The following is a 13,610-nucleotide window of genomic DNA, read 5'->3' as shown; positions in this document are numbered from 1 at the left end:
TAACCACTAACTGTACTCGCATTTACATCCCTATCCTCAGCTTGCCATCCCAAGGCTAACAATCAAAAACTTTTTTTTTTTTTTTTGCCTTTTTGGGTAGCCAAACCATTCTCATTACTTTAGGGGTGATTTGACGACCCTAGATAGGTCCTATGCCAGAATTTTGTATTATTTTAATCAAAATGAATATTATTTTGAAATTGATGATGTCATGCCCCAAGGTACTAATGAAACAATTAGCCTTTCTAAAATAATAATAATAATGAAACCATTAGCCTCAATAAAATAAAATCATGTGAAAATGAATCAGATTTGATTTTGTAAAATAAAAATTAAAAAAAAAAAGAAATAATTACTATATTGTTTGTTTTTAAGATATTTTCTCCAAAGAGTTTACCATGATTGCCTCAAAAATATTGGGCACAAGAAGATTCAATGTACATTCAATAATTGTTTATTTTTGTTTTTGCCTTGAAGCGATACAACACTTCTCTCATGAAGAATCACGATCGAATTGTTCAGATTTTTTCTTGAAACAGAGCGATGATGATGATTCGGTTTTAGGTAATAATAATAGGGGTAGTATGAATGGCTGAGAATGCCAACCTATCTTTAATCTCTCTATTTTAAAGTACATCGTCACCCATCCCCATCGTGCCAGCTTAGCTCCTTTTGTCTGAACACAGACTGTCCATATATATATATATATATATATGAAAGAGCACGCTGGCGTGCTATTTTACTTCACCCTATATGAAAATAGCAAATTTTACACATGGCGAATAAAATTAGAAGCCCAATTATTCCATGTTTTGTTGGGTTTTGTGGGCGGACATGATGTTGACGAAAATAAAGTATTGTCAGAACAGAGACAGACATGGTTGTGGAGAGAGAAAGAGCTCTGATTTTCTTATAGGCGAGAAGGAGAGGGGATTTGAAAGGTGGGGTGGGAGCGTGATTGCGATATAAGGTTTGGGTTTTTGTGATTTGGTGCTTTGGTTTGGTTGCTGCTTTGCATTGACAGAGTTGGTGTTGAAGGCTTTTTGATGATTCTTTTAGTTTCGTCTACTGTTCTTGTAATCTGCAAGGATGCAGCTGGAGTCGCCGGTAAACTATTCTCTCTCTCTGAATTTCTGGGTTTTTCATTGTGATAACTAGCTGAATTCTTGATTGGGGGTTTAGTTTTTGGCTTCAAACAAAGAAAGACCATTGTTTTTGGCGTTTATTGATTATATGAAGGAAGACCAAGTCATCATTTTTGGAATTGCGAATTCCCATGAGTCCATTATTTTAAGAAACGTATTTGGCTCTTGTTCTAATTGCTTCTAGTCTTAATTTTTATTGCATGCTAGCTTAAACCAAAGAAATGATAAGGCACCAATTCTCTCCATCATGGACAGCTCACGTTGGTCTGCTAAGGAAGGTCAACAACCTCCTTGATTGGGTCCTTGATTTTATAAAATGATTTGATATTTTATGCCTTATGTAGATTACGTGATATCTTCCTCTCTTTGTGATTTTTTCCATGTAAATATCTCAGAGAGATATGGATCGCATTATCCCTGGTTTGGAAAGATTGTACCCAAGGGATGTTTACCATGTATAGTCTATTGTACACCTTCTATAAATTGTAATGAAAATACTCTCTATCATCACCTTGAGATAGAGTTTCTCAAACCTTTTTATGGTATCAGAGCTCTTGGTGAGATAGAGAGTATACACTTCCCCTCTTTCCCTGCAACAATATCAACTCCATATACAGCTTCTTTCTTTTCTTTCCAAAAATGTCGCCCACCGCCAAATCTTCCACCACAACTGAACCATACCCTTACCCAGTGACACAAAATGTCGCTAATTTTGTGTCACTCCGCCTCAATGCCACCAATTTTTTGAGATGGAAAACCCAAATGCTCAATATTCTTGAAAGCTATGACTTACAAGGATTTATCATAGGTGAGACAAAGGCACCTTCCAGGTACCTAACATCGGATACACAAGATCCAAAAATGCCAGAGGCGTCGGATACCCAAAATCCAAATCCGACATTTCTTCAATGGCGTCGGACTGATCGCTTGGTCAAAGGATGGCTGATTGCTACGCTATCTGAAGATGCTCTTGGCATTGTAGTGGGACTCGACACCTAGGTAGAAGTTTGGAATGCATTGGTGCATGCTTTTGCCTGAGTCTCAAATGATCGTCGCCTTGAACTCAAGAAGCGGCTCACCACAATTCAACGTGGATCCGCTCCACTGCAAGACTATCTACAACGGTTTAAAACCGTGTGTGATGATCTTGCTGCAATTGGGAAATCAGTCCCAGATCACAAGAAGACCTTTTGGCTACTTAGTGGCCTTGGCAAGGGGTATGAGATGTTCACTACCACCATGCTCAGGCCACCAATTCCTCCTTGTGAAGAAGTTCTTATTCTTTTGGAAGCACATACTGAAAGGTTCAAGCTAGATGATGCCAATGCTTCTACCAATCAAATGGCTTTTGTGGGTCAACATACTCACACCAACAATTATAAAGGTAAGAAAAGGATGGGTCCCACCCACTTTAATTCAAAAGGAAAAGGCTTTACACAAGGCCAATTTTTTGGGTCAAAATCTCAAAATTCCAACTCTACATATGTGGCCAAGAATCCCTCATCTGTTGCGCACCCAGGCAACAATAAAGAAGAACAACCCACTTGTCGTCCCCAAGAGGTAGTTCAATCGGCTAGAACTACGCCTAATGAAGCGGAGGTCACTAGTTCGAATCCCCCTCTCTCCTCTTGTGTGGACATGTCAAAAAAAAAAAAAAAAAAAAAAAACAACCCACTTGTCAGATCTGCAACAAGCGAAACCACACAGCCCTCACCTGCTTCAACCGCTTCAATCATGCCTTCACCCCAAATGATATTCTTCAAGCACTTGCAGCCATGAAGCTTGCCGATACTCAAGACTCCACCTGGTTTCCTGACACTGGTGCTACAGACCACATTACGGGTGATCCAGGTAATTTACACTCTCTTACTCCCTATCATGGCATAGATGGAATAATGGTTGGAAATGGAGATAGTCTTCCTATTACCCATATTGGGCAAGCTACCATCGGTTCTGGTTCCTCATCTCTTAAATTAAAGAATGTCTTACTTGTTCCAGATATTAAGAAAGATTTATTATCTGTTAGTAAGCTTACATCTGATTATCCCCTTCTCTTTGAATTTGATGGGGGTGGATTTGTGATTAAGGGCAGGACAACCAACAAAATAGTAGGTACGGGCAGTAGACGTGGTGGTCTGTATGCTCTTGATGGAGGCTCAACAGTTTTCTTTTCACATTGGTTTAGGAGAATAAATGGCGAAGGTTGGCATCAGCGACTTGGACATCCCCAACAGCGGATTGTTGATCATTTGCGGCATAGGAAACTTATCTCTTTTGACTCCAAAAATAAAACATCCGAGATCTATACTAGTTGTCAAATGGGAAAGTCCTATAGACTACCCTTTCTATTTGTTGATGAATCAATAACATCACCATTTGATAAAGTGCATTGTGATATGTGGGGTCCTGCTCCCGTGAGATCAAAAGAACAATTTCGGTTCTATGCTGTGTTTATTGATGACTACTCTAGATTTTCATGGTTCTATCCTATGCACCGCAAATCTGATTTCTTTGAATGCTTTGTTCATTTTCATAAATTTGTTACATGTCAGTTTGATGCTAAAATTCGAATCTTTCAAAGTTATAAAGGTGGGGAATTTAATGATGGTAGCCTTGCAAGTTACTTGGTCAACCTTGGCATCCGCCATCAGTTTGCTTGCCCAAAAACTCCCGAACAAAATGGAACTGCCAAGCGCAAGCATCGACATATTACTGAACTTGGGCTTACTATGATGTTCCATGCACGCTTGCCATCACTTTTTTGGGTAGAATGCTTCTCTACTGCCGCATTCCTAATTAACAGATTGCCCTCACCTCATCTTGGCATGGATTCTCCTTTCTTCCGGCTCTTTGGGAAACATCCAGACTACTCAACATTTCGGGTATTCGGCTATAAATGCTTCCCATACCTTGGTGATTATCGGCATGACAAACTTTCTCCAAAATCATTGCCTTGTGTTTTTGTTGGCTATAGCACCAAACACAAAGGCTACAAGTGTCTCTATCCTACTACTTGCCGGATCTATATCTCACGCCACGTTGTTTTTGATGAGAAGGTACTAGCCTTTACGAAGCCCAGTTGTCTCTATGATGATGCTCCCATTCAAGGGGAGCTTTGCACCTTTAGTGATTGGGTGACTTCACCAACTCCAGCTAGTGAAATTCCCCCATAGACACTATTTCTCCAGACACAGCCCCTCAATCCTCTTTTGATATGGACAATTTGCAATCTGATGTGGGTATATCAGCCCTCCACAGTGGGCCCAGCACCAGCCATGTACCAGCCCATACACCCATTTGTGGGCCCAACACCAGTCATGTACCAGCCCATACACCCATTTGGGGGCCCAACACCAGCCATGGTTCATATGATGACTTGAACAATGCTCTAAATGTGGCCAACCCCAATTTTGATGTTTTTGATAGCCCCAGTCATGGCTCTTGTGATGCTATGGACCCGTCTCTAGATGTGGACAGCTCACAACCTACTTTAGGTGAGCCAGCCCACACAAACACGTGTGAACCCACCCTCAGTCCTAGCCCTTCTAATGATATGGCTCCCTCTACATCTCTCATTGACAAGACCCAACCAACTGCAGAGGATTCCTCTTCCTCAGAAGTTTCTACATCTGCTACCGATCATACAGTCCCAGGTACCTCTCCTGCGCCTTTGTCCCCACCTACTAATGATCTCCCCAACCTTCATTCTATGCAGACTAGATCCAAACATGGGATTACTCGGCCTAACCCCGAGTACCTTGACTTTCATGCCGCTCGCATCTCCCCTGCTCTGCCCACTGAACCACGCACTGTCAAATCTGCCTTACGCCATCCTGGTTGGAAGGCTGCCATGCATGATGAGCTTGAAGCTCTTTCTGCCAATTACACCTGGGATCTCGTACCTCAACAACCAAGTATGAACATTGTGGATAGCAAATGGGTCTATAAGGCAAAGCTTCGGTCTGATGGGTCTCTTGAACGCTTGAAAGCTCGGCTTGTCGCAAAGGGATTCAATCAAGTTGATGGCATCGATTTTTTCGAAACCTTTTCACCGGTTATCAAACCTGGAAGTATTCGGTTAATCCTCATTGTTGCTATAGTTCAGGGATGGGATATTCGCCAGTTGGATGTGAAGAACGCCTTTCTTCATGGATTTTTGTCTGAACCCGTGTAAATGCAGCAACCTCCGGGCTTTGAAGATCCTCATCATCCCTTGCACGTTTGCAAGCTCAATCAAGCTCTTTACGGACTCAAACAAGCACCGCGTGCATGGTTTGATAGGCTCAGTACGTTTCTTCTAAGTCTCGGGTTCTTCTCCAGTACTGCTGACCCGAGTCTGTTCATCCATCACTCCTTTTTTGGCATCCTAATATTGCTCCTCTATGTTGATGATATGATTGTCACAGGCAACAAGCCCGCTCATATCCAATGGCTAATCACTCACCTTGGTCATGAATTTGCTATTAAGGATTTGGGTTTCTTACATCATTTTTTAGGCATTGAAGTTCGACGTTTTGATCATGGTCTGTTTCTCTGTCAAACTCGCTATGCCAAGGATTTGTTGTCCCGTGCACATTTGGAGGGCTGCAAAGCCCTTGCTACACCTATGGCCCTCCACAGTCGCAAGCTTCCTACTAGTGATGAGTTATGCCCCGATCCGACTCACTATCGCAGTCTTGTTGGTGCACTTCAATACCTCACGTTCACCCGTCCTGATATTTCATATAGTGTGAATTTTGTTTGTCAATTCATGCACTCTCCCACAATGGCTCACTTCAAGTTGGTAAAACGTATTTTGCACTATATTAGTGGCACAACTCACTTCGGTATGCGCATTCTCTTTTCAAGTTCCCTTAATCTCTATGCTTTTTCAGATGCTGATTGGGCTGGTTGTCCAGCTACTCGTCGTTCCATGACTGGGTTTTGCACCTTCCTTTGGAGTAATTGCATCTCGTGGAGTGCTAAGAAGCAATCTACCATGGCCCGCTCTAGTGCAGAGGCTGAGTACCGTTCCATGGCATCTGCTACCGCTGAGTTAACTTGGCTATCATTCCTTCTTTGTGATATTGGACTCTCGCTTCCTAAGCCGCCGGTCCTTCTCTATGATAATCTTAGTGCCCTCTATATGACAGTTAATCCGGTCTTCCATGGACGGACTAAGCACATTGAGATAGACTATCACTTTTTCGCGAACGTGTAGCTCTTGGTGCACTTGAAACACGGTTTGTTCCCTCCAACCGTCAACTTGCCGATATTTTTACAAAGCCGCTGCCCAAGTTGTCTTTTGCCGATTTGCGAATCAAATTGGGCTTATGGCCTGACCCCCAACCCAATTTGAGGGGGAGTGATAAGGCACCAATTCTCTCCATCATGGACAGCTCACGTTGGTCTGCTAAGGAAGGTCAACAACCTCCTTGATTGGGTCCTTGATTTTATAAAAGGATTTGATATTTTATGCCTTATGTAGATTACGTGATATCTTCCTCTCTTTGTGATTTTTTCCATGTAAATATCTCAGAGAGATATTGATCGCATTGTCCCTGCTTTGGAAAGATTGTACCCAAGGGATGTTTACCATGTATAGTCTATTGTACACCTTCTATAAATTGTAATGAAAATACTCTCTATCATCACCTTGAGATAGAGTTTCTCAAACCTTTTTAAGAAAATCCATTTGTCATTTTTGGAAGAAAAAAAAAAGGATATTCATGAGTACATTTTGGTAAGAAACTCGTCGATTCTTGGTTTTTGTTGAAAGATGAATGAAGAGCTTGATAATTTCTGAAGAATTGATCAAGAGTCGCCCATTGTTGCTGGAAAGTGTACATAATTTTTTTTTTTAATTAGCTTAATCCAATTGCTTATCTAGCTTTCGATTTTTGAAAGCAAAAAATGACTAATCTTTGTACTGTTTCATTAAAGATTTGTGGACTAATTTTCATTATCTTGAGAGCCTGAAGTTTTGAGTTATTGTTTCTAAATGTAAGAAGTAGTTCTGATGTGCTGATAAAAAGAATCTGTTTAGCACTTCAGAGCTAAAAGTAGCAGTGCCAAATGTAGCTGCTTGTTTCTGTTGCTTAATCTATAATTAGCAGTTCAAAAATTTTTTTTTTTGTTCTAGTTATGAAGCAGTTGAATTTTGAAATGTGGGATTAGTCCATTTCTATCGGCTATTAAAAGCACTGTTAACATAGGTTTCTTTTATTTTACTAAATTTATTATATTTTCACCTCCCAAACATTGGGTTTTAAATGATATCTCTCACGGTTGGTAAGTTTGAGGGGAATCATGTTTAGAAACTCTGAAAGAAAATTAGCACTTCTGGGGCTTGCTTGATGTCAAAGCAATTGAAAAAAAATAATTAGATTGGAAAATTTTAGAATATCCACAAAAGAATTTGCGAATGAGGGAAGTGACGCATTTCAGAAAAAGCAAACAGATATCCTATTATTCTTGTATAAACTTTGGGACTCTCAAGGATGCAATTAAGGTCAACATTTCAGAGGGTGATAAAAGATTGAATTATATTAGTTAAATTCATGTGTTGTTCTTTTCATAAGAAACCAGGAATTTGAGGATTAGTATTTATGTCATGTTAATATGCATACTTGTTTAATGCAGGGAACTTCTTTGCTTTTGGGCTGTTTGTGTCCCCTATGTAAGTTTCACTCCCGAATTTCCTCCTGTTTTATAACAACTTTTAAAAAGGAGAAACAGGAGTATATAGAGTATATTATTTCATCCCTAACCAGTTTCTTTTGTTTTTCCCCCCTTAAATTTTCAGAGCCACTTTTAGGAGAATTCTCAGAAACCAGTCAACGGAACAGTTCTCAGGGTTGCCATATATATATGCTCTTTTGAATTGCTTGCTCTGCATGTGGTATGGCACACCCTTGATATCTTCTGACAATGTATTGGTTCTGAGTGTCAATTCGGTTGGTGCTGTCTTTCAGTTGATCTACATAACACTCTTCATAGTATTTGCCGATAAAGTGAAAAAGGTTGTTTAGTATTTAAAAATATACATGCACTTGTTACTGTGATGAAATTCCTGAAAGCCTTTTGTGTAATTCTAAGTTGTCATTAACTTTTCCTCTTAAATGTTGCTCGCAGTTTAGAATGCTTGGATTGTTGCTGGCGGTTTTGGGGCTATGTGCAATCATAGTGGCTGGGAGCTTGCAAATAACTGACGCTAGTATGCGCCGGGTCTTTGTTGGGTTTCTGAGTGGTGCTTCTCTCATATCAATGTTTGCTTCTCCATTGTTTATAATTGTAAGTTTATCTCAGGCATTTGCATATATTTTGCTGTAAATGCTTAATTTTTAATGACTTTTTCTATGTGTCTTGGTATATCTTTCAGAATTTGGTGATCCGTACAAAGAGTGTTGAATTTATGCCATTTTATCTCTCCCTTTCCACCTTCCTAATGAGCTCATGTTTCTTCATATATGGACTACTTAATTATGATCCCTTCATCTCTGTAAGTTTCCCTCAGCACATTGTTTGCTCTCTCTCTCTCTCTCTATTATTTTATTTTGTAATTTCTTTGATACCAATAATCTACAGGTTCAGTTTATTATGTCTGTTCATTTGTGTTTTCCCACATAAATATTTCCTTTTCATTTGAATTTCAGGTCCCAAATGGCATAGGAACCATTTTGGGGATTGTACAATTGATTTTGTACTTCTACTATAACAATACATCAAGCGAAGACTCCAGTGAACCTTTCATAGTGCCATATGAATGATTATTGATGCTGACAAGCAAAGGTATAGATGCTTGTTTTTGGTTGACTGATTAGCTTCTTGTTTTTATAATGTGGGAGGATTCATTTTCTGGGGTTGTCCTGTGGTGGGAGGCCCTGCTCTACTCGTTCATTGTGTGGACGAGTCTGATCTTTCAGATTCATCAAATTTATTGTCTAAATAATTGGGTGTTATGCTCCTCTTGCTCCACATGGAGAACAGCAGCGGCTAGACTTTCTCTACACAAATGTGATTGTAAATTAATTTTTTGGCGATCCAATAATTACATTCATGGGATTTGTCTTTTCTTTTGTGGTTATAGGTAAATTCCAATACTGTTTTTGTATGTAAAATTAGAAGGAAAACTGCTCGAAGTAAAAGAATGGCAAAAGGTTTCAACTTGATACTTGAAACCATGTCTTCAGCTGTTCAACCTCCTTACTCCCTCCTTTCACTCTCTTCGTCATTGTATGTATGGGCATCTGTAAGTGCATGCAACTTTATATAAAAAATTAAGGAGGATTTTAAAAATCAAATTCTTTAATCTGGTTGACTTTAATCTTGAAATTCTTTTCTGGGCTTTGGAAGATCCATTTGCATTTTGATTTCTATTACTGGTAGAATTTGAATATTCTGTCTTACATGTTAATCAGTTGATTTTTCTTGTTGTGTATACAATCAATATATACATTGCTGCTGTTTTTCACCTTTCCTTCCTCAACTAAGTGCTGAGTAATTTTTTATTGAGTATACCTGTTTTCACTCGAATTGTTGATTGGTGTTACCAGGCAATGACTGCTGTTTTATTCCTTAAAACTGGCCGAGCTTTAACCAGCTGTAATTTGTGCATCAAGACCTAGATGATAAATAGGTAAATTTTTTGAATCTATGGATGTTTAAAACATCCAGTGCATCAATAAAAACATATTGTGCAGAGGAATAAAGTAAAAGTTGATGAAACCTTCAACTCCTTATTTGCCTTGTTTGATTTGTGTCATTTGCATTCTTGTTCAACAAAAATTCTGTTATATTTTAGCTATGACTTCTCACTAATTTACCAGTAGTATCCAGATATCATGAGTCGATTTTCTTCCACTTTGGATGTATTCCCACTTAGGTTATGGGTCATGCTTATTAGCATTAAACAGGCATTTCAATCCCTCCTACTGAGGGAAAAGAAGAGGCAGAAAAATATCTATAAAAGGAAAGGGAAGCATTTCCCCATTAGTTCCTTGGTGAGACTTATTATAACTACCATCATTTTCCGGCACTGTTTGTCTAGTGTTTTTGTTTTTTTTGTTTTTTCTTCTGAAATGGATATTACAAATTACTAATCTCTCTCTCTCTCTCTCTCTCTCTCTCTAGCTGCTTGTAGTTATGTTTGTGTTCTGGGGGTTCAGAACTGCAAAGATACAGTGTTTTATGTTTGTGGCCCTTACTAAAAAAAAAATGCACCTTTTAGCTTATGACTGCGAAACAGGATACTTTTGGCAGATGATGCATCTAACTACTACAAAAAGAGAAATGCTACTGCATTTGTAAGTGTACACTCCTTGATGTGATAGTGAAAAGCACCATTAGACAAAATTTAATGGTGATTTTCAGTGCTACGTTAGAGAGTGCACTTAGGAGTACATATGGCATTTCTCTTATGAAAATTGCTTGTGAAAAGTGTGTGGATAAAACCCGGGTCACACTGACTTGATAGACTTGATTTTCACTCCTTTTTGTTACATCTACTTTGGAACAAAGAAAAATCTCATAAATAAGATTCCAGCAAATCCCTCAGAGTAGTTCTCACAACAGCTGCTGTTTCTACCTACACAAAAGCAGAAACTACATTAAGAATTTGCATGAAATCCCTCCAAAATTAAGGCCTCATCTAACTTGTATTTTACTGAATGTAACAATCAATTAAGAAACACTAGCATGTATGGTTAGTTAATTACCTGGCGAGTAGTATTTTCTTCCTTTTGGGACTCACTAAGCAGCCGGCCTCGTTCGTCATACAGGATAAGCCCGCTGAACCTTGGAAGCTCACACTTGTCCCCCATGAGTATCGGCCTTTGCCACACCGGTGACACCGAATTATGGCTTTCCCAACCTTCCAAGCCAAGTAGCGGCGTTGGCCTCTCTCCAATTCTTTCTCCCTCCCACTTGTTTGCTCTACTCCACCTCATCGAACACATCAAAACCTTCTTTATTGAAACCCAACCACAACTTCTCATCGAGTCGTCTCTGGCGGCCATGTCATGGCATGGAAGTTGCCTTCGTCTACCCTTTTTCTTCAGTACTGTTGCAGTACAAAGAGCAATGACAGCAAATGAAGCACAAACCAACAGGATGAGTGCTTTTTGGGTTGAAAGCCTCAGTTTGTCCTCTAAATTCCATAAAGCTTCCATGCCCAGCTAGCTTATTTTATGTGACCAAAGTGATGTTCGATGTATATATTTGAAAGATTTGGTAAATAATTAGATATGCATGAAAGTGTTGGGTTGGTGAGAATCACGTGAGGTCCACCGCTATTTGGGCCTCCACCACCCGGGGATACACATTTGCCGGCCTTATGTGTTTTGGCCGTTGGAATCTCACCGTTGGAAGCTCATGAAAGCTACTCACGGGGAATTCTAGGCTATTATAAATAAATTAATTAATTAAATTAAATAGAAAAAAAAAAAAATTAAAGGGAAAAATATACTTTGCCCCTCAAAGTTTTATCCAATTTGCAATTTAGCCTCAAATGTTTAAAAATTAATAATGTACTCAAATAAAATATCAAAAATTGGTAATGGGATCCATTTGCCAATAATTTCAATTTTCTCTTACAAAAATTATTGAAAATACTTAATTGTAGGCCTGGAAAAGCGAGTTGGGGGTCAAGTTGACCTGCCACCCTTTTAGCCTCAACCCAGACACGGCATGGTAAATTATCGGGTAACCTAACACGATTGGTCTGACCCGTTTAAAATAACGGGTCGTATTAAGTTAATATGACCCGTTTAGCTATGGATCGTGTCGGGTTTACACGCCCCGTTTGAAGGAAAAATGATGTAACATCATTGGAATTCAATAAAAGCATTCACAAATTACAATATGATAAAACTATAATAGGTTTAATTGTCTATTAGATTAACAAATTTTCACAATAAAATCATTCACAATGTGATAAAAACATAATAAGTTTAATTGTCTATTAGATTAGCAAATTGGCATTCAATAAAAGCATTCACAAAGATTAGCAAATTTTCAACTCCACCATAGCAAGTAGCAAATTTCAAACTATAAAGTTTACATAGTAAATGATTTGGAAATTGTCTCTAATAGGTTTAATTGTCTATTAGACAATTAAATAACTAATAACAACTTCATCATCTTTTGAAATTAAGCCCATAACACCAAATCACTTACTAAGTAAGGTAAAACCATATTAAGAAAAAGATAGTCAAAGAGAGCTATTAGATTAACAAATTTTCACAATAAAATCATTCACAATGTGATAAAAACATAATAAGTTTAATTGTCTATTAGATTAGCAAATTGGCATTCAATAAAAGCATTCACAAAGATTAGCAAATTTTCAACTCCACCATAGCAAATAGCAAATTTCAAACTATAAAGTTTACATAGTAAATGATTTGGAAATTGTCTCTAATAGGTTTAATTGTCTATTAGACAATTAAATAACTAATAACAACTTCATCATCTCTTGAAATTAAGCCCATAACACCAAATCACTTACTAAGTAAGGTAAAACCATATTAAGAAAAAGATAGTCAAAGAGAGCTAGCAAAAACAAAGTAAAAAACCAAAAAAAAAAAAAAAAAAAAAAACAAATACTAAAACTCCATCATCATTACAAATTGGGTTTTCATTATGCCTGGTATTGTCCATTTGAAGGATCTATCCCATGCAATCAAACACCACAAATATGCTCATTTTAAGGAATATTAACAGATTGTGCTGCAGATGAATTTGGAATGTCACAGGAATTGATATCCGTTGTCAAAACATCCTCTTCTTCACTATCTAACTTCATTTGTCTGCGTTCTATATCAAAATATAAGATGAATTAATGTTATTATAGTGTAGTAAACAAATAATAAAAGTAAATAAAGTAATTAAATATTCAAATAATTAATATTACTTGAGTTCAAAAATGGTGTTGTCGCCGAAGCTTGATATGAGTCCAAAAATGGTGTTGTTGCCTGAGCATGCTCTGAGTGCAAAAATGGTGTTGTCGCCTGAGCTCTGAGGGCAAAAATGGTATTGTTGCCTAAGCTTGATATGAGTGCAAAAAAGGTGTTATCATTGGTGCTTGATATGAGTTCAAAAATGGTGTTGTTGCCGGAGCTTGCTCTAAGTGCAAATCTTGGGGCATCTTGTCTCCTGAAACAAATTGCACATTACCCATGAGGCTTGTCTCTATAAGATCCAATTCATCACATGAAGGTATTTGATAATATGCATTAAATTGTGATTGCGTTGTTGAAGATGCTTTGGGTTCATGTTTCTTACATTCAACATTTGGATCTCGTGATTCTTGACTTGTTGATTGTCATGTTGGAAGCTTCTTACTGGATATTTCATGCTATCCATGTCTTTGTTTCTGATTCTACAAATAACTTACTCAGTTACTCGTTAAATTGCAAAACACCCAGAAAACAAAAAGATAGATATAACTTTAGTTGTCAGAATATTAAAAGATATTTTGTGTGAATA

At 38.1% G+C, this 13,610-nt stretch overlaps 2 protein-coding genes across 4 annotated transcripts; one reads left to right on the top strand and one right to left on the bottom strand.

The window, feature by feature from the left end:
- The first annotated feature begins 723 nt into the window (after positions 1 to 723).
- On the top strand, positions 724 to 9,841 carry SWEET2 (Nodulin MtN3 family protein). 3 transcript variants are annotated; one of them, XM_059586686.2, is made up of 8 exons: positions 724 to 1,107; positions 1,353 to 2,996; positions 7,767 to 7,803; positions 7,930 to 8,146; positions 8,259 to 8,417; positions 8,506 to 8,625; positions 8,780 to 8,915; positions 9,680 to 9,841. In XM_059586686.2, the coding sequence occupies exons 2-7, from the start codon at positions 2,921 to 2,923 to the stop codon at positions 8,891 to 8,893; spliced, it is 723 nt and encodes a 240-aa protein (XP_059442669.2). In that variant the 5' UTR covers positions 724 to 1,107; positions 1,353 to 2,920; the 3' UTR covers positions 8,894 to 8,915; positions 9,680 to 9,841. The 3 variants fall into 3 exon arrangements, with proteins under 3 accessions (XP_059442669.2, XP_088370719.1, XP_059442670.2); XM_088514593.1 differs by lacking the exon at positions 9,680 to 9,841 and having other exon boundaries at positions 8,780 to 9,198; XM_059586687.2 differs by lacking the exons at positions 1,353 to 2,996; positions 9,680 to 9,841 and having other exon boundaries at positions 726 to 1,107; positions 8,780 to 9,198.
- An 809-nt stretch (positions 9,842 to 10,650) lies between these two features.
- On the bottom strand, positions 10,651 to 11,293 carry LOC132173321 (uncharacterized). Its single transcript, XM_059584783.2, has 2 exons — positions 10,841 to 11,293; positions 10,651 to 10,710 (listed from the first exon to the last, which is right to left on the bottom strand). Exons 1-2 carry the CDS (start codon positions 11,291 to 11,293, stop codon positions 10,651 to 10,653), a joined length of 513 nt encoding a protein of 170 aa, XP_059440766.1.
- Between the last annotated feature and the right edge of the window lie 2,317 nt (positions 11,294 to 13,610).

This window comes from Corylus avellana, chromosome 3 (assembly GCF_965113065.1).
Source record: "Corylus avellana chromosome 3, dhCorAvel1.hap1.2, whole genome shotgun sequence".
Taxonomy (NCBI): Eukaryota; Viridiplantae; Streptophyta; class Magnoliopsida; order Fagales; family Betulaceae; genus Corylus; species Corylus avellana.
This window is presented reverse-complemented; position numbering and strand designations above follow the sequence as displayed.